The sequence below is a fragment of the Lampris incognitus genome, chromosome 10 (assembly GCF_029633865.1).
Source record: "Lampris incognitus isolate fLamInc1 chromosome 10, fLamInc1.hap2, whole genome shotgun sequence".
NCBI lineage: Eukaryota > Metazoa > Chordata > Actinopteri > Lampriformes > Lampridae > Lampris > Lampris incognitus.
This window is the reverse complement of record NC_079220.1, coordinates 26,841,013-26,865,311: the sequence shown is the minus strand read 5'-3', so window position 1 is coordinate 26,865,311 and position 24,299 is coordinate 26,841,013. Positions and strand designations below refer to the sequence as shown.

Here is a 24,299-nt window from a genome sequence, read left to right as displayed (position 1 = left end):
CGGAGATGATTAACCCGGCTCCTTTGAGAAACATCAGTCACTCTGAAAGGAACTGGTCGCTAACAGACCTCTGGCACAGCCCACATGCATTATGTTCAACCACATGACACTAAATGGATCACAGATGTAGTACGATACTGCAGATTGTGTCAGTGATTGACCTTGAAAGTCTGGCCTATCTGTTATTGTTCTCTCTGGGGTATCATGAGAAAGCACAATGATAAAGCTCGTAGTGTGCAGGGACCCATAGCATCACAGAAATGCTGGAACCTCTGCAGATGTGGGATGTTTGCGGTAGTTTCTTCTCAGTCCACCTCAAGGCCCCGAGGTCAAGGAAGTGAGGAGGCCGCGTAGGTTCGCTCATTTCCAAACAGATCGAGTATCAGGGCCGCCGCTAAAGTGTGACACCCCAGGGAAACCTCTGACATTTTTACCTGTGGTGATGTGGGCAATGGTGGCATGAAGGAATTACAGAGATCTCACGTTTTACTGCAAGCAATACGTAATGCTGCACTGTTGTGTGGCAGTTATCCAACTGGTCTGGAAGATAAGTCAGTGGGTCTCCTCACAATATTTCTGTTCATGTCAATTGTATAATATAAGAAAACAAATGTTCTGTAATTCATGGCTGTTGTTCTTGCTATGTCAAAACGGAGACAAAATTTAATACAATCAAGTTAGAAAATACCCTGAGCAAGCAAAATAAGCTGCCTGTGCATTAAGATGTTGAAACCTGGTAAGATTTGTAAGTAACCTGCTAACATCTATTTCAGCATCTCTGATATATTCTCTGCACCATAGCACCATATCACCTCTTATTTAGCCTGTATAAGTCAATCCTTGTGTATATATCTGAATATTGTTGTGTTGTAGTGTTGTTATTCTATGTTAAGTACACTAAGAGAGCCACGAAACTGGAGTCAAATTCCATGTAGTACAAAACTACATGGCCAATAAACGTGATTCTGATTCTGATTTCTTGAAACCAAAAAAACAAAACAAAAAACAATATTCTCCATTTATGATCTTGCATAGTTCTTGAGTAGTAAACAATTCTTGAAACAAATGACTGTCAGAATTGTTCAGATACAATGATTTTACAGTGTATACAACGCATTATTTGTATTTAGATTGATTTAAAATATGTGAATTAAAACGTGTAGACATGCTCTTTGCAAGGCACGTGCTTCTCCAGCTACTTGCTTTGAGTGAGGATAGTGTCTGGTACTGTTAAGCTCCATCCATGTTGTGCTTGCTGATGTACCACTGGGGAGGATGCTTGACACTGCAATGTATATATTCAGCATTCTGCTATGATAATCATTAAGTTTAGCTTATTTTGTTATCACTTACATCATTATTTATATTCTGCATTGTTTTGCTATGATTTATGTATTCAGTGTGTGCCTCATTGAGTGGTGATTGTAAATCTGTTCCTGTTTGTCTACTTGGTCTGTCCACTCAGCACCTATTGCATGTCTATTCACCCTGGAAGAGGATCCATCCTCTCCCCATTTTCTGAAAGTGTTTTTTCTTCTTCTTCTTCTGTGGATTTTTCCTCATCTGGATCCTTATCAGGGTTTAAGGACAGGAGGTGTCTAACATTGACACATGTTCTATTTCTATCCGTTGAAGAACATGATGTGGTTGCAAAGCCTTCTGGGACTGAATTTTGGTTCAGGGCTACACCCATCAGATTTGACTTTGACTTGACATGTTTGTCCATGTCATATCCGACCGTAACTGCTTGTGTGTGTGTGCACACTGTCTTCGCTGACAAAGAATGTTTGCGCTTGTTGGCACTATTTTAAATTATTTCATCTAGGTAAACTTATCAGGTGAAAATACGGGACGAAAATTTCAGGGGGCATCCGGATTTGAACCGGAGACCTCTTGATCTGCAGTCAAATGCTCTACCACTGAGCTATACCCCCACTGCCTCATCCAGGTGCGTAGGAGTACTTCTATAGATAACAATGTAGACGCTGGCTGTGGCTCGTTCTCACAACCGTGTCCTCAGTCAACCCTGTTTGATTCAGATCGGAAAGAGGGACAGCCCTTACATCTCGGCCCAGCTGTTTTCACACGGGCCACTGAGCCTAAAACCAATATTTCCGTAGCAAGCTCCACTTTCCACTTCGAAATAAAGGAGATTCACACAATGTACACACATAACGCCCACGTTAACGCACACCCAGGGTGTAAAAACCTCAGCAGTTTCCCATCAGAACCTCCCCCAGCAGTCTGCCCTGTCATTGACTTGGTATCCTGATCCCCGCTTTCTCACCATAACACACACACAGATCAAATCGCTTTATATCGCCTCATTCAAAGATATAAAGACCTCTCTGTAAACACTGGTGAGAAAAGACAAGTAAGAAAGAATACAAAAACAAGTAAGGAAACCACCCCAGGCTCCCTCACATTCATAAATGGGACTGGCACTCAAAGGAGGTTTTTATGTTTCGCTTCTGCCTGTACAACTAAAGACCAGACTAACCCAGACTAGTCCTCACAGCCCTCCCAATTCAACATGTCAATCACTTGTTATTCCCAGGACGACCAGGACCGGCACAAAGGGAAAGCTATGGGAAGCATTAGGCTGAAAGAGTGAAAGTAGGACAGGGGGGCTGAACAGTTATGCAAATTAACTGTTAGGCCCATTAGTTGTGGACAGGACGGGGAGGACACTGGCCTTTAAAAATAGGGCATTACCACCAGCCATGATGGCAGCTTGACTTTTTGATTCTCACATTGATCTGCTCAACAAAATGTTGTTTGTTTCCCCACGTCAGTGCAGGATCTGTGGTGGATGAAGCTCTGAGCACACTATGTCTTTTTTTTTTTTATTGAAATGCAGGAAGTAAACTGTTTGTATTCATAAACGCTCCAACAGTAAAATCGCATTGTTTGTTGCAGGGATATAGTTGTTCTAAGATGTACAAAGAAAACTTTTAAAAAGATTGTAAAGAGTTATAAATGAACTGACTGGATAATTAACCTTTTAAAACTTTATTTATAGAGATTTTTTCTTAAAAATATACACACAAAAAATAAAACACCCCAAAAAACAAACCAAAAACAAGTTAGTCAGAGAAAAAAATATAAAAATAAAAAAGAACAAAATAAATAAAATCATCAATTAAACATGTATGAAAACAAAGCGGCTTTATTTGTTACAAATGTAACCACACAACAGTCAGACACCTAGTGCTAAGCACATATATGCACACAGACATGCACACATATACAGACACAGAGATTATATACAGTTTATGCACATACTTATACACAAATAATAATACATACATACCTGCACATCTCAAAACAAATATTTAAGTAAAGGCGGACCTAGGCGGACAGGCTCATCAACAATTACACATGAATAAAGCACTTATTCCAGCTAAATTATCCCAAATTTTTAAAGCATCACCCATGCCTAGTCCTATTATAAAAGGGTAGTTGCTGTGAGTGGGGGGAAAGAGGTCTATTCTGGTATTTCTAAAAAACATAGAGCACGAGTGAATTCTATAAAGGGAGACCAGACATCCATAAATTTCTGACGGGAGTTATATCTGTTGTATCTGAGTTTTTCTAATGGAATTAAAGATAGCACTTTGATCCAACTTGTGAATGATGGGGGCTTATCAGACTTCCAATTGCGAAGAATAAGTCTCTGGGCTTGAAGTGAGGCAAATGCTTTAGAGTTAGCTTGGGGTGTAGTGATATCTATGCCCTTACTGGGAACTCCAAAAATGGCAGTGATTGGGTTGGGTTCAATTGTTTTACAACAAATAAAAGAGAAAGCTTCCAAGATACGACACCAAAATGAAGTCAGAGATGGGCATTCCCAAAACATGTGCTCAACTGTAGCTGGGTTCAGTTGGCACCTAATACTTTACACAGCCATTGCAATCTGCACACCACTGACCAGTACACAGCAGCCAAGGCAGCCTCCCTGTCAGGCTGTTGTGATGTGATGTGATGCAATGTGATGCAATGTGATGTGATGTGAAGTGAAGTGATGTGATGGGATGTAGCGTGATGTGATGTGATGTAGTGTGATGTGATGGGATGTAGCGTGATGTGATGTGATGTAATGTGATGTGACGTGATGTGATGTGCTGTGCTGTAGTGCAGCATTTCCCAACCCAGTCCTCAAGGAACACCTATCCTGCAGATTTTCATTGTAACCCTGCATAGGTAGTGCTGCTTGTACTTACTCAACCAATCATCTCACAGCACTTAATTATGCAAGGTGTGCAACAGTTGACATAATTAATTGCTGATTGGTTGAATAACTACAAACAGGTACCTATTCAGGGTTGCAAAGAAAATCTGCAGGATAGGTGTTCCTTGAGGACTGGGTTGGGAAACACTGATGTAGTGTGATGTGATGTGCTGTGATGTGATGTAGTGATATGTGATGTGACATGACATGATGTGATGTGGTGTGATGTGATGTGATGTGCTGTGCTTATAGGGGGCAGATCACCAAGGGCACATTCAGCAGGTTAAAGTAAACTCAATGCTGTTGTTTTGTCTGAGCGACAATGAAATGCAGATAAGTTAACGAGTGGAAATGGACCAAACAGAAGATTATATATACCGGTTAAAGAAAATAAACCGTTCATACCAACAGATTATTCTATATGACAACTTGGTGGAGATGATGAGTACTTTAATGGCATAACATAGTCTTTATTTTTATCAGATATAGCTCAGATACTATCCTCACCTGATAATGATTTATAGGTTGCTCTCCAATATAAGATTTATATCTAGATCTACTTATTGTCACCTTCTGAAAATAATGGCCTAAGTCATATTTTCAAGTTTTTCAAAAAACAGAATAAACTGAAACTTAAACAAAATTTGTCAGTTTATTCTGTTTTTTGAAAAACTTGAAAATATGACTTAGGCCATTATTTTAAGAAGGTGACGTTATAGAAATAAGAAAAAGAGTTTTGTGCCACTGAGCTAGTGAACATATAATCTGACTTTGCCTGGCTGTATAATTGTTAACATTATTTTCCACAACAGATTGCTCCAGTAGAAAAAGACAACAGCACATGTGCGAACCCAAAATACTCATATGCAACGGACACACCTTTGTATTACTCTATTCATCATTATAATGTCTAGATAGTCTCAGTCAAATGTAGCAAATTTCATAGACATGAGCTTGATTCCTGGTCTGCATGCTACACTAAGATCACTGGACTTCCATCTGAGCAAATTCTGGTGTTCAGGGGCACCTCAAGGCAGCCAATGTTCCTTGACAACATTTGACCCCAGACCCCAAACCCCAATGCAATTTATTACTGTATCACCATTCATATTGCCTTCCAAAATGGCCCTCTCTTGCTTGGCATCCCCTGAAATGTTTCCCTGTTTTCCCCAAGTGGCAGTGCTGCTATTTTACATACGTTGTTTGTCACAACCAAAAGGAGACTGTTTTGTGGCCAGGATATGCATAGATAGGTTTCCAGTACACCTCTTGAATCTGTACGGGACAAACCTGTGTGTTAAACATAGGGGAAACTTATAACGAACTTCAGCCTCACAAGCAAGGATGAGACCTTTCTGGTCTAACCATGCAGAGCCAGTAGAGGTACACTTAGGTCGTGGGAAAAGATAGAGAGCATGAGCGCAGGACTCAAAATGTTCATATTTTACAATAACACTTTTGCATTAAGCCATTATTAATTTACATTTCGCCTTGTTAGAAAAATCTCATTACTTTGTGGTTTGTTTGTATTTGAACTGCTGTAATATTTCCCAATATTAGCATTAGAGACATTAGCAGTCATATTGTTTTATGCATGCTATGATAACCATTATTATTATACACCATTTCAGTGTACACGTGTCACACAAATTACTGGCAATAGGATGCTGTTAAACACTTGTTTATTTTTGATTGGGCTGTATTTACATTTAGTCACTCTTTCACCAATTATATCCAGTTTCCTTGTCTCAGCAGGGTTGACTTTCAGTTTGTACCTCTGAGTAGGTCTTCTTTAGCAGAGAAGTTTCCATATCTCTGGGCAGTTTAAACCCATTTTCAGGGCTACATTGTTATACAATTAGCCCATAATGTCCAGCATAGAGGAGGTCCATTCAAACCGATGGAAAATTGACGTATGTGGATCAATGAGGATGGCCTCTATTTATTTGTTCTCAAGCAGGGATCCACTGGCAGTGTCCTTTGGGAGCACCATCTAGTGCAGCATGGAGGCCAAGGAAATTGTAGCTGACTACTGAAGAGCCGCCGGTCCCTTGGCTCTCACTTCTGGTGTGACCTGTAATCCTATCAGAGCTAAAGTGTCCGCGCTAGGAAAATAAATAGACCCAGAGCCTGCTCCCACCCCCCCCCTCTTCTCCGTCTCCCCCTCTCTCTCTACCCCCCCCCCTGTTCTCCTCTGATCCCCACTAAGCAAAACCCTCTCTGAGAAAGACGGGTGAGTATCTGATGAACCTGCAAGGAACAATGTGTCTAAAATCTTTGACATCAACATAGTACTTTTACTTCCTCATTCCACCCTTTTTTCTCCTTTTGTGGAAAAGATGACATGAGGTGTTTCTTAAAGACAGATAACTCTATAACTTTTAGGCCATAAATATGGACAGGGAGAGACTCTGTTGTCCTTAACTTGGAGGTGTAAGGTCATCCCCTCATCATCCCATTGTTCATGGGTCCAGACTGAGAAGAGTGGATTCTCAGTGGGGTGAAGACCAGATTGATCCAGAGGTAAACGCATAGCAAAGCTACATGATCCAAGGCCTTGGGCCATGGTTTCCCTTGCACACCAGTGCTATTGATATGAAACAGCAGAATTTGGTCGATAGATCTAAATAAACCACGAACTGATGGATAAACTAGATTTTGCCACTAAAATGAGTGCCGATGTTCTGAAAAGCAGAAGCATTTATGACCAGTTCTCATCCTCGGGAATGTGAAATGGATTAAAATAGAATAATTCAAACCGTTAGGCGTTCAAAAGAGAACTGTAGCCTTGCGCTAATGCCTTCCATGTTTTCTTTACCCACAAGGCAAGCTGGATCCGCATACGGTGCGGCACCAACTTATAGCTCCATCTCTCACAGATGTGAGCGCATGTGTTTTCAAGTTTCGCTATGAAAATCTTTCATTCTGGGCATATATGAAGGATTACGGAGACACATTCTGGGCAGTCACTACATTTTCCGGGACAAACCACAGCATTTTTGAGGTTGACCACAGAGAGACGACCTCATATCATAACAATTGCAACAGCCAGCGATCTCAGAAGTCACAGAGATACTTTACCTGATGTACATGCCTCATCACTGCACCAGTTTGGCTATGAATAGCAGCCCTTTAATCATGTCCATCCGTCAGAGGCGTCTCGGGCCCCCAAACTGTTGATATGATCAGAAGAAACTCAAGCGCTGCAGTGTTTATTTGTGAGTCTGTGGGCTCTCTGTTTGGGAAGTGGGCTTTTCTCAATAAAGGGATGATTCAATTTTGCAGGAATTCAGCGGCCATGTTGTCTGGAGGGGCTCAAGGATGATGTGGTGGTGCAATGGTTTTAACGGGACACAGGCTGTTTTCTTTCTCTGTTGTTGGTGTCATTGGTGGCAACACAGGGCTGAAAATAGAGGGTATGGAGGGTTATACAGAGGGAGAACGTATGTCTTTACAATTCACCCACCATTTTAACTATCATTGTTTTCACAAGTCCAAGATGCAGTTTGGCCAGAAATGGGGAGATGGTGGGACGAATGTCCTGCAAATACTTGAGAAATAGCTTGTTTATCCAAGCAGAATCAGGGTCAAAGAGATAACCCCTCTACCAAGTTTATTATGCTTGTTTTCAGATCCCTTTCTACAGACACAACATGAACAAAAGGCAATTTCAGGGCCACCAGTCCCAGAAGGTACCTTAATATTAAGTAAGTCTCATCCACAGCATGTGGATAGGACTTACTCTTTTGCAAATGTATTAATCTCGAACAAGTTCCTGGCAAAGATGCAACCAAAACTGATGACAAAGCTGAATCAATTAATCTCAAGAGTGATTCACAATTTTTTACAGAGTGTCCGAGTTTCTTTGGAAGTTGCTGCTGAATCCGGGGGCTCTTGGGAATGAGGCTGTTTAGATTTATTTTCACCAGTTGCATCCCAGTCGAAATGTGATGTCATGTCTGGGGTCAGGCTCCCACTGCCAGAGGGCCCGAAGATGTGAGAGACAAAATTTGAATAACAAACATTCAGGAATGGCTGACTGTTTAGCCCCCCTCCTCCCCAAGGTCATCCATCCATCCATCCATCCATCCATCCATCCATCCATCCATTATCCAAACTGCTTATCCTACTCCCAGGGTCGCGGGGATGCTGGAGCCTATCCCAGTAGTCATTAGGCGACAGGTAGGGAGACATCCTGGACAGGCCGCCAGGCCATCACAGGGCTCGCTCGCTCACACACAGCTAGGGACAATTTAGTATGGCTGATTCAGCTGACCTACATGTCTTTGGACTGTGAGAGGAAACCAGAGCACCCAGAGGAAACCCACGCAGACACTGGGAGAACATGCAAACGCCACATAGAGGACGACCCAAGGACGACCCCCAAGGTTGGACTACCCCGGGGCTCAAACCGAGGACCTTCTTGCTGTGAGGCGACCGCGCTAACCACTGTGCCACCGTGCCGCCAGAATTGTATTACTGCATTTAATTGTATTTACTCTAATTCTAGAAGACGGACTTGAAAGAATGTTGCTGGTGCACAATATAGTTGGACTTTGTGGTGAACAAGCAGCCTGCGCTGGGCTGAAGTAAAATAACTTCACTTGCAAAATAAACATTAAATTCTGACTGGCAGAAAAAAATATTAATATTTTAGATTTCAAATTCAAATTGTAAGGGAAATCCTTTTACGGTTGATCAAAATAGAAACTGAACTCATCCCTATTACAGAAATGGTCCATTACTGGACCACCTTCTGCATTGTTTTCTCAGGGTCAGTCTTTCACCATTATCTTTGAAGGACAAACTGAACCCTGCATTAGATCTCCTGAGTGTTGCCTCCATCCACCACACACACACACACACACACGCGCGAGTCCCTGTAGACATTTTTTCAGACACCACGTGATTAGATGACGCTCGCCAAACTGTTTTACGCCAGTCTAACTAAATGCTGTAACGTTAACTGTAAACTTAACCACTGAAACCGATCTGAAGCTATATTTACGTACGCATTGGACATTTGCTCGCTGGGAATATGTATCGGCTGTCCTCGTTAGTCACGTGTTTTCCGAGAGAATGTACACAGAGACGGTTCCAGTCCGCTTGCTGTTTTACATACCGCTACCAAAGGGCCGCCCACAGGGAGGAGTCAGCGTGGACGCTTATATTGCTTATCCTCATTCATGCTGCGCTTTTTTGCTTCGTAACTATGCACCTTAGCGGGAACTAACGCAACATTTTTTTTTTGTTCCGTTGCGTGGGAAAAAAACCCCATATGGACCTTATGTTTGGGAGTAGGATCGTGGCCTCGTAAATCCTAGCTAATTTTTATTATTATTATTATTTTATTTTATTTTTGTAGATATAATCATGTTGAAAAACAATGGAAAAAAGACAGTCATCGCCGTAGTCAGCGCGGCGTGTGTGTGCGCCGCGCTGCTGCTGCTTGTGGCGCAACATCACCGTCGCGTCGGGCTGGAGGAGGCGCGCCCGGCGCAGAAAGGCTTCTCGGCGTATTTCACCAAACTGAGCCGTGGACGGAGGGAGGTGGAGAGACCCGGACGGTCCGCGGCGTCCTCCACCGACGCCTCTCCCGCCGAGGACATCGGCTCCTCTGACATCTTCATTGCCGTGAAGACCACGAAAAAGTTTCACCAGTTGAGGCTGAACCTGCTCCTGGACACCTGGATTTCAAGGAACATGCAAGAGGTGAATTAAAAAAAAAAAACATCTATCCCATGATTGATGCTCAGTCTTGAAAAAACTTACTGATCACTTCGGATGCTATTTCTGTACTTGCCACGAACCTGTGGTGTGGTGCCCAATCATGTGCCATGCACAGCCATGTGTACACAGGTTTTCTTTTCATCCCAACACTACATCATTTGATTTCAATCCTATCCTGTGTGTTAATCTGTGACATTTTATAATGTTTCGTGTTGGAATGAACGCCTGCACATACACAGAGCCCTCCATGGCACATGGTTTGGCACCGCTGCCATGAGCTATATCTGAAAAGGACCACCTTTCAAAGTGCAAGTGTGAGTCTATCTCACCCTTTATCTCACGTGTAATTGTTAGTTGTTCAACTTGTGCAACTGTTTGCTGCCATTGTCTTTTGCCGTGTTGAACAATAAGCCGCTCAGGTGATAAAAGCAGCTACAGGGTCACATTGTTCCCCTGTCTCCGGATGACACACAGTGAAATGGCCACACATCCCCTTCTAAAGCCATGCTGAATTTCCTAGGCTCTCTGACACTTTTTCTTCTCCTTTGAGTGATGTCCCAGAGGAAGGGAGGGAGCTGTGTCACCCCCCCCACACACACTTTTTTTTCTTTTTCAAACCCCCCTCTCTACCCGCTCCCTCTCTATTATCCCCCTCTTTTGGATGTCCCCGTGAATGGCCTGGTGCAATGGATGCTTCACAGCGGCGACTCCAGCGCTGTCCCCCTTCCAGGACAAACAAAGCGTCTTTCTGAAGGGGGAAGAAAAGCTTTCCTGGCCCCTTGTCTCGCTCTCTCCATGGGAACGTGGGAGCAGCGTCTGGGTCAAGCTTCCGCGGGATGGGGGAAAAAAAACGGGGGCTTTCGTTAAAAGGGGATGCCTGGGACAAAGGGGTGCTGTGGGGAAGTTTGTGCTGGGAATCGCACGCCGAGTATGAAAATGTGGCCTTGAGAACCAAGCTCAACACAAAGGCACTCGCTCACAGCTAGTCTGGTGAAAACAGAAACTAGTCAAAGTGATTTTGCCCAAGCGACTAGAGTTGTCACCCACAGTTTTCCAGAAGTCAGTTGAATTTGCTTCGGGCATAATCAAACTGCCGTCATCCTCTCTTGTTTGTGCCCTTCAAAGGAGAAAAAAAACCCACCCCTCCGTTTTATGCAAAATATTTCTGATGCAGATTTGGAAATGACAAGGGCCAGATGAGGGGAGGGCTCTTTTTTATGATGCAAAACCTCAGAGGGTTTTGCTTGTTTGTTTGAAAACTGACATCAGTAGTTTGAATATACTCCGGGTTGTCCGATTACACCTATTCATTCCCACTAATATCTTGACGTTTGACGAGAGACACTACATCCAGCACTACATTTCGGAGGCCCAAGATCAGCTGTGTGGAATGGTGGGATTACACGGGGGGGTGCATTGTGCTTACTGTTAGTTAACCCATCCTACAGAGGTAACAGCAGGGCTCATAGGCCGGCAGCTGGTATGGGCTGACATAAAGGATCAGACTGAGCCCACAATACAAGAGGGAGTTCCTGGAGGACGGGTGCCAGGTGGTCAGGGGAGACGGAGAACAAAAGATGGCCTTAATGCCAGACATATGATGCGGTGAATTCCCACCATATACATATGGCCATCCTCTGCTCTTGGCTTTAATTCTCATTCTCAGCTGATGAACACCTGTGGAGGTTCGGCTGTTCGTACAGTTAAAATAAATGGAAAGAAAGGGGCCCGACTGTGCCGTTTAACCTTCTGTCCCTGCAGCCAGGGGGCCACGTTATGGTGATCTGCTCCATGGCGTGTGGAAAGCTCTTTGCCTTGGTTTCAGGGCTCCCGTTTACAAAACCTTTTGTTGCTTTTCTTCAAAGAGGGCTTTTTGGGGCAGCTGCCGGCTCTTTTACTTCCATGAAGGCTGACTACTACAGTATCAGATGTTATTTACTCACAAACAGAGAGAGAAGATCGACTGTCTGACAACTGTGTGGACACAACTGTGCCTTTCTCTGTTTGTATCATGTTAATTTAGCCCATTCAGAAGTAAAACTAATGCCCAGAGCACTTACATTTGATTTTAGTTCTTTCTGGTGTCGAGAAAAACCCTCTGTTAAAACTTATACTGAACTCAAGACATGCAGGGTGCTATTTGCGAGTCGCTGAAAAAGCAACATCAAGGTTTTCATCTCACATAGGTTGTGCATTTTCCATGACTTGTCATTGTGTGACAGATTTTCACATACTTATTGCTGTTTTTCTTGGATATCCAGCATCTACATCTGCAGCTAATGGCAGACTACCACACTGAAAACAACAATTTTAACATTTATCTCTTTTTATAGAGCAACAGGAAATGTTAGATTTCCACCGTGCTCATGTCTGGTCTGTAAGCATGGTCCGTAACTGTCTTTTTTTGGCTTCACATTGATTCCGGTAGAGTCGGGCCACAGCTGGCGCTAACCTCCAAGTGGTGGTGCGCTATGCATGCCATTCTTAATTGAGGTTTGCAATAATCAGCCAGCACCCCAAGAATGATGATGGCCTGTTTGGCTTACTATTAGAAAGAAACTTGACACCATTGTTGAGTTAATCCAATGGCACTTGGCGATGCAGAGCTACAGGGTGAACTATGTGCAGCTGGTCAAAGAGAGGGAAAATGTCATTCTGCGGGTCCTGTTGTTAACACGTGGCATGATATACCTTTAGTTCTCTGAATAAAATCTGGAGAACGCCACAGGTCCTTTGGAAGGTCTTACAGGTTTCTCAGATGTTGATATTTACTTTCATAGAAGGCACATTTAGTTAGTAAGCATGCAACCAGAGTGATCACAGAGTAGCCCTCATGGTTCAGTATCTGTATTGGTGTTTGGTATTGCAGCCATTGTTGCACACCTCTTCATTGTCTGTCCCTGACTGTGTCCATCAGCAGCAGTAATTTATAAGCAGCTAAAGCCGCCATGATCCTTTCCTGCTATAATAGATCCAGTAACTCCACTGGTGTTCAACAAATCCCTTGTCCCCTTCAAATCAAAGAGCTGCATGACTTGGACAAAAGGGGGAAGAGGGTGGCAGTGGTGGTTGTCCATGGTGGGGTGGGGCTACTGTTGATGGAGGGGAGGGAGGGGCCCGTTGGTGCCTTTCCTTCCCGGGGAGCAGGAGACAGCCAGCCAGGCACCACATTCATCCAGCTCAGACTGGGCTGTGCCAGGCCTTCCTGTGGCGGAGAGCTCAGCCTCTCATCTCCCTCGATGGCCGTCGACCCCAAGCCCTCTCATCTCCTAGCCGTCGTTCACGCAGACAGCGTCACTTTTTTTCTTTTCTCTTTGAATTTTTATGACAGAGTATAAATTAGTATTCCGTGTAAGTAACTGTCGTTTAGAATTTGCAGTTAAAGAGACAAAAGACTGAAGGAGAGGGACCCCCCCACCCATCCCCACTCCACACCCCAGTAGGCTCCTCTTTAGTTAACTCCTGCAGCTGTATGCAAATGCTTGCAAACATATTTAGAATTTACCCAGTAGAGGCTTTACCCAGCATGAAAACATACAGCATTGTTCCATTCAGAAGTTGGTGGTGGTGGTGGTGGTGGTGTGTGTGTGTGTGTGTGTGTGTGTGTGTGTGTGTGTGTGTGTGTGTGTGTGTGTGTGTGTTAGGGGGGGTGAAGAGGGGATGAATGGCCACACACGGATTTCGATTTACTAATCAGTAGTGAGATCCCACCCCCTCCTCCCCGCTCTCTGTCAGTACTCAGTTCAGGGCAGCTGCCTCAGTGATTAGGCCGTCTATTCAATGGGCTTTAAAAGCAAACAGTGCCAGCCGTCTGATCCTTTTGTTTTTTTTTAGTTTTTTTTTTAGTTTTTTTTTAAATTTTATCACCAGTGAAACCGCCACCCTCCCTTTAAACAAATACATGCTCACGGCTCTTGTGGCGCACAGCATCTGCTCAGAGTTTGTTTCGTAAACCACTCAAGCTGAACCTGCACCGAGACAGAAGGGCCCCCCACCCTCCTGCACACCGTGAATGCTGCTATCAGTTAAGATGCAGATCACAAACTGCCGTTGCTCGGCAGCGGGGTGAGCCATTCGGCGGGGAGCGTGGGGTTCGGTGGAATAAATCACCCAAGGCTGTCATATAGCCACGCAGAGCTGACGGCAGCAGGGACGAGGGTTGGGGTAGCATGACCTGGCTTGTCCAGACACGTGGCGTTGATAAGGTAGCGTGATGTGTCTGGCAGGTGCTGCCTCACACCTGAGGTAATGAGTAAACAGACCAGTGGCAGTTACAAAGCCTGGGGCGGGCGCTGCTTTGTCGGGAGATGCGCCACCTGGCAACCTTGCTCATTCAGGGCCATCATAAAAGAGCAGCTAATCCCTACCTGCCTTTTAATGTGTGCCACTTCAGATGACCCTTTGTTGCTAGCTCCTTTTATTGCCAGCGCAAGCGTTACAGGTCGACTCTTTCCAGGCTTTCTAAACTTCCCATTGGTGGTTTATTTTGATGCAATTTGGCCTGTGATTTTGGCGTTGGCGATGTATCCTCCAATTTTGGTTGTGTTTGGCATGGTAGAGTGAGGCAGTGGGTCCGGCACAAGAAGGGGCTTAGCCATAGCGGCAGGATACAGGGGTGGGGTGTGGGGTAGAGGGGTGATTTGATGCTTTGCCTTCCCTCTTTTGTTCTATGTCTGGGATACTTTGGGGCAGTTTGCATCGTTGCCATGGAGAGAGTGAAACACTGGACAAAAGGCCTTTATTAGAGCAGCGGCTTGTTTAACTCAATGTGCTTTTTCCACTGCATAAAAGGCTGCTGATAGATGCTAATCAGTTATATTTAAGGGACATGACCGTCAGACACTATGCGGCGTCCCATTGACGCTCATGTGACCGCTTCACTGGGTGGTTTTAATTTCATGCATTTCAAGAAACCAAGTAAACTCATCTGAATTTTCCCATGTTTTTGTTTACAGACCTTCATCTTCACAGATGGAGAAGATGAAGAGCTGAAGAAGAAAATTGGTAAGTTGTTGATAAACGACAAAGGGCCTGGAGATTTCGACAAATTCTGTTTTGAGCCTCATTGATTGTGTTCTCTATGGTAGATGTACTCCCTCGGACCCATAGACACAACATTAAAGCGTCTCGGTAAAAAGCTATGGATGTAACTTGCTGTGTTTTCCTCTCATTAATGCTACAGGAAGTCACGCCATCAACACAAACTGTTCAGCAGCTCACAGCCGACAAGCTCTATCCTGCAAGATGGCAGTGGAGTACGACAAGTTCATAGAGTCTGGTAAAAAGTGAGTGGCATCCCTGTTGTTTTATAGCATACAGTCAAATTATTTTCGGTGGCCATTTTGCATTTTTTGTGTGAGTGCTGTAAATAGTAACCAATGGTTTACCCTCTCAGGTGGTTCTGTCATGTAGACGATGACAACTATGTGAATGTGAGGGCTCTGGTGCGGCACCTGTCCCAGTACCCCCACACCCAGGACATGTATATCGGTAAACCCAGCCTGGACCGGCCCATTGAGGCCACCGAGAGGCTGGGGGACAACAAAATGGTGTGTGGATGATTTCGTTTTAATTCACTTTTTTCACACAACACTTTCAGGGTCATAATAGGTGGATGATGAATTCATACTAACAAGCTCCCTTTCTCCTCTTTCAGAGACCAGTAAACTTCTGGTTTGCCACAGGAGGAGCAGGTTTCTGTGTGAGTCGTGGTCTGGCATTGAAGATGAGCCCGTGGGCCAGGTAAAATGATGACCCTTGTCCCATCCAATCCCCAATCCACATTTTACCATCATTGTTCTCACTTTGCTCTCATTGCCCTTGGTGTCTTTATGTTTTTATTCATTCTCCATGTTCTTTACCTCCCATCTCCTCAGCGGTGGCCATTTCATGAACACAGCGGAAAAGATCCGGCTGCCCGACGACTGCACCATCGGTTACATCATTGAGTCGGTGCTGGGGGTACCACTGACCCGCAGCAACCTGTTCCACTCCCACCTGGAGAACCTGCAACAAGTGTCTAGATCTGAGATTCATAAGCAGGTGAGATGCTCCTACTTATTGGCCATTGTGTTGTATCAGTCTCATGCACATGCTTTGTATATTTGGCAATCATTAAGCATTTTCTGCAAGCCTTTGGGAGGCGGTGCAAGCTAGAAACTGGTAAGAAATGAAAATAATGGAGCATCTAGTTGGCGTGGCGGTCTATTCCGTTGCCTACCAACATGGGGACCTCTGGTTAAAATCCTCGTGTTACCTCGGGCGTCACTACAGACACAATTAGCTGTGTCTGCAGGTGGGAAACCGGATGTGGGTATGTGTCCTGGTTGCTGCACTAACGCCTCCTCTGGTCGGCTGGGCGCCTGTTCAGCGGGGAGGGGGAACTGGGGGGAATAGTGTGATCCTCCCACGTGCTACGTACCCCTGGCGAAACTCCCCACTGTCAGGTGAAAAGAAGCGGCTGGCGATTCCACGTGTATTGGAGGAGGCATGTGGTAGTGTGCAGCCCTCCCCGGATCGGCAGAGGGGTTGAAGCAGAAACCGGGACGGTTCGGAAGAGTGGGTTAATTGGCCGGATACAATTGGGGAGAAAAGGGGGGGGGGGAAAGTAAAAAAAAAAAGGAAAGAAGTTGAAATTATGAACTCGGGCCACAAACTTAACATGAAGTTTGTAGGGCATGTTGTTTTGCAAATGCTTTAGTGGGAAGACGGTTTCAAGTTAATTTGCTTGTTGGTGCTCATGTGAACTTTAACATTTCTATTTCAGATCACACTGAGTTATGGAATGTTTGAAAACAAGCGGAACATCATCAATATGAAAGGGGCTTTTTCTGTGGAGGATGACCCATCAAGGTAAGAGACTGGCGTTTTCTTTTAATACCAACACTGACAGCCACATGTTAAAGTGTGCAAACTTGTGGAAGGGGGAGAAAATCGAGTTGCGAATCAGGCATGTTTTCATTTGCTGGTTTTGGGTGAACAAATAACTCTCCCCATGTGAAGGGAGACGTGAAGCATTAAACCATCTAAGAGAAGAAGGGAGAAGGGTTATTTAGTAGTTTATCCATTACGTCATCACTTATCCCATAGCTTCACCTCCATTTGCTCTCCTCACATAATCTTGTAATTAACATGTAACTTCTTCGGGGTGTTCGGGTAGCGTGGTGGTCTATTCCGTTGCCTACCAACATGGGGATCGTCGGTTCAAATCCCCGAGTTACCTCCTACTTGGTCGGGCGTCCCTACAGACACAATTGGCCGTGTCTGCAGGTGGGAAGCGATGTGGGTATGTGTCCTAGCCGCTGCACTAGCACCTCCTCTGATTGGTCAGGGTGCCTTTTCGGGGGGGAGGGGGAGCTTGGGGGAATAGCATGATCCTCCCATGTGCTATGTGCCCCTGGTGAAACTCCTCACTGTCAGGTGAAAAGATGTGGCTGGTGACTCCACATGTATCAGAGGAGGCATGTGGTAGTCTGCAGCCCTCCCCGGATCGGCAGAGGGGGTGGAGCGACCGGGACGACTCGGAAGAGTGGGGTAATTGGCTGGGTGCAATTGGGGAGAAAAAGGGGGGGGGACATGTAACTCCTTCCACTGCCAACCAGTGTACGTGTTATTCCACAATGTTCAGGATTCAAAGTTTGCAAGACAATTTGGTGACATCAGAGGAAGTTGAAAGCGGACAGATCCCACCTCTAAACCTGTCTTTTTCCATTGTCTTTCAGGTTCAGGTCTGTGCACTGTCTGCTTTATCCGGACACCCCTTGGTGCCCCCCTCAGGTTGTCCTTTAGGGCGACCGCTCCTTCCTCATCCCCGTCCCCGTTGTGCCTCGGTATCTGAAAGGCTAAAACGGGGACCAGCGTTTGGTATTGGACCGTGAGGCTGCCGTATTTTTACCGCAGCGGGTTCATGGTCTTTTTTATTGGTTTTTTTACTGGGCTGCTGTGCGGCCCGCCTCGGGACCCTTCCTTCCTTCCTTCGCTGGCTGGTGCCTGGACCCTCTCCCGTGTGGCGGGGGAGGGGGGGGGGCTGACGAGCCGAGCTCTGGACAGGAAGCAGCTTTCACCGTTGAGCTTTGCAGGCAATCACTTGAGCTTTGTCATGTATATGTTGCTTGTAAATGTATTTGCGATTCTCATAGAATGTATTTCCCTTTATTCATGCTTTCCCTTTATGCCAGCTTTACACAGCTTCTCTGTTTTTTTTAATTCTTTTTTCCCCCTCCCTTTTTCACAAATTGGAAAGGCATTCAGATCTGTCTGTGTAACATCATTGGCCTTTTTATTTCACAAAAGATCAAGATTGTGGGGAAAAATAACTTACTTATAAGGCATTTTTTGTTGTTTTAAGGTCACTGAGCTCACATGACTCCGGACAAACTCTGTAATATGAAGATTTTTACGACGCTTTAAGTTAATGGTGTACGTCAGCGACTTTACTCTCACAGCTCGAGCTGGCTGTCAGTCGTTTCCCACGTGGGTAAAATGATCTGAGGCGTATAAGTTAAAGCACTTTCCCCCCCCTTTGGTGTCCTAGATTGAGATGACTGAGTTTACTTTAGCTAACGACACGCTTCAGACCTGTGTCGGAACTGAGCAACCACCCCAGAACCTCAATATCTCTACATTATAACGTATTTAATGACGCCCCTTGCATTTATTACAATCAGGGAGAATAATATATGGCAGAGATATCGATTTGGGGTATGCTTTTTTAATTTGCTCCGAGATGTTTTTCTATAAACGTTGCACATCTGAGTTGTTTGGTGAAACTGTTAAGTTTGCTCCTGTGAAGAAGCTCACCTCGAAACAGCCCGACAGCCAATGAGATGAGGACGTTTGCATCGTGCCATTTGAAGAGAAGCCATCATAGAAATACTTTTTCTTTTAAAAAAAAAACAAAACAACGGCAGCTTGGTTTTCATACCACCAATAACATGAGCCGCAGTCGTCTGTGGTTTGCACAACACGGAGTAACGAGAGTCTGGCTGACTCCTGTGATAACAGACATTAAGGGTCCTCATTTCTTCCTAATAGTCTCTGTGAGGTGAGAGCTTTACAAGAGCAACGTCAGCGGCTACGTTCACATGCACACGTAAATCCCACCGGCATTACGGATACCGGAGAGTACCCGGTTTCAGCTGGCTCACGTTAGCGGCCCTATGTCGATGACGATGACCCGGATGTGAGAAACTCCGCAAGACTCGCCGGATATGGCGTGCATGTAAACGTAGACGCTGTTTTATTTTCTTACAGAGGTGTTTTCATTTCTGCCCGTCCCTGACCCACATTGGGTTCGACTGTACATCTTTGGTTTATGCAGCAGTATTGTGTACTGTGCCCTCGCTCCACTTTGTAGAAACGGCCGTATGTCTAGAATGTAATTTCCTATTGTGGTTCACACACGCTTTCTGACGACCTTGACATGATTTTCTACTGCTTTGAACGTAACGACCGCGGTCTGCACTCCAGTATCTGGAGAGCGCCAGCGGTCTATCAGAACACCGGCTTCTCAGGGATTATGAGCTGATCCTGGTATTACGACTGTGGGAACCACAGTGAGAACAAGTCCTTGGAATAAAGTTGCATAACCGCTGAGAAATACAACTGATTTGTCTGCCTATTTTTTTTTATTTGACTCCACCGGCTTTAATGATTCAGCGTGTTGATGACATTTGGTGAAGGACGCGGAGAATGAATAACCTGGAGTTTGTTCTGCTGATTTAATTTAACCATCAATAGGACGTAGTGTTGTCCAAGTGTTTCCTGTTCATTGTTAAAGCCCCGTTTTTTTTTTTAGCGAGCCAATCGGCCAAAAGTGTCTCCCTGTGTGGGGAGGAGCTGGCCCGGGACCAGGCAGGGTGTGAATTGTGATGCTAATGGCCCTCCCTGTAAAGCGCTGGCTGGCTGAGCAGTGTTTATTGTTCTGCAACTGCGGCGCGGGTATGGGAACGGACATAATTGCGCTTGCAAGCATTAAGAGAAAACAAACCATGGAAAAGCTCCACGTAACAGTGATCACATGTCTAACAGTTGCACTTCAGACGAGGAAGTGAGGAGAGGTGATGCCTCCACATGCCTGCAGAACTACCGAGGAGCTATCCAAAGGAATTGAATCAAGGCCGAGGAGCTAGGATTACATGGGGGATTTGGAGAGACGGTGTTATGCCAATTTGTGTTCCGCGTCCCTGTTTTCTGGCAATTTCATTTATTATCAAATATTCCTAAAAAATTCCCAAATATTCCTCAAAAAAGGGAAAAAGGAACCCAAATACTACTCTCAATTCTGACCTGAGTTGTGTTTGTGGGTCACAGACTGGTGTTAAGAGCCTAAAATGAAATTACAACTACACCAGAAGTTTTTTTTATCGTTTGTTTATGTAAAGCTTATTTTGTTTTGAGCTAAAACATCAAACTGCTCCTGAACAATCACTGGCCGCACATTCACCGCCTGCCAATTTAATAAGACAAGAGTTTTACACTTAAGCCACCATCCCCTTTTTTCCCATGGTTGCCGAGCCAGACGAGGGATCTTCCTCTTCCTCTTGTTAGGCTCGTCAAGCTCAACGAGCCCTTAACTTAATCAACCATTTGTCACCAAACAAACGGGTAATGAATGACTTATAACCGGTGTGGTTTTTTTCATAGCTCCGTCTCCCATAAATCACATTTTCAGATTCTGGATAGATTCATGGTGCTAGTCACAGCTGATGAGTCACCAAAGAGAAGGGAGTGTGTGTGTGTGTGTGTGTGTGTGTGTGTGTGTGTGTGTGTGTGTGTGTGTGTGTGTGTGTGTGTGTGTGTGTGTGTGTGTGTGTGTGTGTGTGTGTGTGGAGGGGGCTTTTGGGGACTGATGTTTGTTTGAACATGAGATTCAGACAGATAAAAGCTCCCAACATTTTCCCACTGTGCGCTCCGGCATGGCAACGCTGTGATTATGGTTTGTGGTGTTGATGTTTGTTCGAGTAATTTGTCTCCCATGCGAGGAGGTTCAGCTGATGGAGCTCCGGCTGTACAGGCCTCCACACAGGCCGTCTCCACATGAGCTGGGTAACAGGGTCTTAATGTAGTCCTACGTGTGTGTGTGTGTGTATGAGTGTGTGAGTGTGTGTGTCTGTGCGCATATATGTGAGTGTGTGTGTGTGTGTGTGTGTGTGTGCGTGTACGGTAGTGCATGAGTGTTCGTGTGTGTGTGAGCGAAGGAGAGTGAGAGTGTGTGTGTGTGCGTGTGTGAGAGAGAGAGTGTGTGTGTGTGTTTGTGTGGGAGAGAGTGTGTGCTTGTGTGCGTATGTGTGTGAATGTGTGTATGAGAGTGTGTGCATGTATGTGAGTGTGAATGTGTGTATGAGAATGTGTGCATGTATGTGAGTGTGCGTGTGTGTTTGAGTGTGTTTGTGTGTGAGCGAGAGAGTGTGTGAATGTGTGCAAGAGAGTGTGAGTGTTTGTGTGTGAGAGAGAGCAAGAGAGCGCAAGTGTGAGTGTGGGTGTGAGAGCGCGTGAGAGTGTGTGTGTGCGTATGTGTGTACGTGTGTGTGTGTGAGAGAGTGTGTGTGCGTGTATGTGAGTGTGTGTGTGTAAGAGAGTGTGTTTGCGTGTGTGTTTATGTGTGTTTGTTTGTGCGTGTGTGTTTATGTGTGTCTGTTCGTGCGTGTGTGTGCATGCATGTGTATGTGAGCGTGTGTGCATGTGTGTGTGCGAGAGTGTGTGTGTGTGCGTGTATGTGTGTGTGCGTGTGTGTAAGAGAGAGTGTGTGTGCGTGTATGTGAGTGTGTGTGTATGAGAGTGTGTTTGCATGTGTGTGTGCATGTGTGTGTGAGAGAGTGTGTTTGTGTGTGTGCATGTGTGTCTGTTCATGTGTGTGTGTGTATGTGTGTGTGAGAGAGAGAGAGAGAGAGAGAGAGAGAGAGAGAGAGAGAGTGTTTGCGTGTGTGTGTGTGTGAGAGAGAGAGAGAGTGTGTGCGTGTATGTGAGTGTGTGTGTGTATGAGAGTGTTTGCGTGTGTGTGTATGTGAGAGAGAGAGAGAGTGTGTGTGTGTGTGCGTGTGTGTGTGTGTGTGTTGGGGTGGGGTGGGGTGGGGGTGTGATGACAGGTGGGGGATTATCAGACGGTGTGTAACTGGTTAGATGGTTGTCATCACAGAGGTGTGGCAGGGCGCTGCAGCAGTGTGTGCGACCTCCACACCCTGTTTCTGCTCCACCAGCCGCCACCAGGCTGCTGATATGTGATCGGAGGCCGTTGATGTTTCAGATTATCTCAGAGATTATCGATGAGATTATCTGCTATAATGAGTCCCGTATCCAAATGTCTGTCCTGTCCTGTTTACACAGCAGTTCGACTCCCGCATGGCCTGCGTGTCGCTCCAGGCCTTCAGCCTCAGACAGCTATGAAAGAAAGAAAGACAAAAAGAAGAACCAACAAGGACTCTCATCCCGCCTCTTGAGCGACGTGTGCCGGGTCTGTCATGAACTCTCATACCTGACGCTGACAATTCAACTGCATGTGAAACGACAGCGCTTCAACATGCTGGATAGATAAACTGCAGCGATGAGCTGCAAGACAAACACACTCTGCACTTCAGCACCCGCTTAGTTTCACCCACTCTGCTGTGAGCGCTTTCCTAATCTCGACCCCCAACAGAACCTCCAGCAGCCTTTAATCCCGCTGTAGAAACTATAGCGTGTACACTTCATCAGTGTAGTGTCCTACTCAGATGGAAATCTAACATTATCTTTACATGTCCGTCCTGAGCTGCACAAAAGAAACCCGTTGTGAACCTCATATTGTGACAGTAGTCAACGGTTCTGATTACAAACCATCAGTATACCACTCAGCAGTGAGGAAACAAACAAACATACAACATGTCGAACAACCTGTAAAATATTCAAGTAGTTTCAATTCCGTGTTGACGTGCATCGATGGAGAAAACTGTGTGATCAGCGCTTGTAAGTGTGTTAATGATGTTTTCCTCCGCTGATGGAAACACAAACACCAAAGTGTTCTTTCTCACACACACACACACGCACACACATGCACACACACAGAGTCACGGAGTCGGATGGAAAGACGTGAAGTTTCACAGCTGGTCGAGGTCATCGTCAAGTTGCAACTGGTTGAGTTCTGCTGCAGAGGAATGAGGCGACCCATCCGCCCGCCGGAGAGATGGAATGTGCTGGAAGGAGGAGCAGAGGAGCTGGAGATTAGCTGTGTATAAGGCCGAGAATCTCGACCCCCCGAGCCGCAGTCCGTTTATGCATATGGACCGCCGCCAAAGAGGGGGCGCAACTGGCAGGGAGGGAGGGGAACGTTGCGAAGAAGGGGCGTGTGTGGGAGTGTGGAGACTTGCAGCCGCGTCATCATTTCTTTTGCTTTGCCCCCATCGGCCGGTCTCCAATTAACAGGCCTGCATTGTCTTGCAGGATTAAGAGGCGGTGGGGCGGCGCTCCTCGCCCCGCTGGCAGAGGCTTTAATCCTCCTCCAAACATGTGTTCAAAAAGGCGGGAGGAAGAGAGATATTTACCATAATCCAGGTATCACATAGCCCTACATTAAAGGGGTCATGAACTTCACAGCTACCCACACTTCGTTGTCTTGAAGGTGTTTTTTCTCTCCGCCCTGGTTGTTCTGAAGGAGGCGCGGCCTCATGTAGCCGCTGCTCAGTAAGATGACGGGGGAAAGGGTTTGCTCACCATACATAGGAGATGAAAAAAAATATATAATTACTCCACCACATTTTTCATTCGCTCTCATCAATTTATGTATCAACTTGATTTGTTCCTTCCTTTCTTGGGCAGAATAATGTTGGGAGAGGGAAGGGGGAAGGCACGCCGCAAAGACCTCAACCCACACGGAGCTTTTCTACGCTGACCCCCTGTGACGACCCTCTCGTTCATTTTTATAAAGTGGTGATCTTGAAGATTGCAGTTGTTTTTCTTTTTTTGGCATGCACTTCCTCGGAGTCATTTTGAAACTGCTGTCTAACTTGTCCACCACGACACCAGAACACAGAGCGCTTGTTGCTCCTAGCCCCTCTGGTGGAAACACGTCACTTCCTGTGTGACGCTTGGCGTTTTTGGCGGGAATGTCGCCATAGACACGTTTATATTTCTCTGTTGATGCAGATGCAATGAGTTTTGGCAGTGGCCGATCGCTGAATAGTCATTAATTCAGCGCATGATAGACACTTAACAGACATTTTTTTTAAGTGAGAATCTTTGAATCTTTGAGGTTGACTCTTTAACTGAGATGGACTCTTAAATGGCTGATAAAAAAAGAGAAAAACAACAACAAAAAACAAATTAAGAGTCCATGAGAGATCAGGGTGGACTCATTTCTGGACAAGCT

The 24,299-nt window shown here is 45.4% G+C and overlaps 1 protein-coding gene and 1 non-coding gene across 2 annotated transcripts; one reads left to right on the top strand and one right to left on the bottom strand.

The window, feature by feature from the left end:
• Positions 1-1,862: 1,862 nt before the first annotated feature.
• Positions 1,863-1,934, bottom strand: trnac-gca (transfer RNA cysteine (anticodon GCA)). The gene has a single exon. It is a non-coding gene; the product is annotated as a tRNA-Cys (tRNA).
• Positions 1,935-9,455: 7,521 nt separating this feature from the next.
• lfng (LFNG O-fucosylpeptide 3-beta-N-acetylglucosaminyltransferase) lies at positions 9,456-19,564 on the top strand. Its single transcript, XM_056287903.1, has 8 exons — positions 9,456-9,943; positions 14,917-14,965; positions 15,144-15,246; positions 15,357-15,510; positions 15,618-15,703; positions 15,838-16,003; positions 16,728-16,813; positions 17,683-19,564. The coding sequence occupies exons 1-8, from the start codon at positions 9,605-9,607 to the stop codon at positions 17,747-17,749; spliced, it is 1,050 nt and encodes a 349-aa protein (XP_056143878.1). The 5' UTR covers positions 9,456-9,604; the 3' UTR covers positions 17,750-19,564.
• The last annotated feature ends 4,735 nt before the right edge of the window (positions 19,565-24,299 follow it).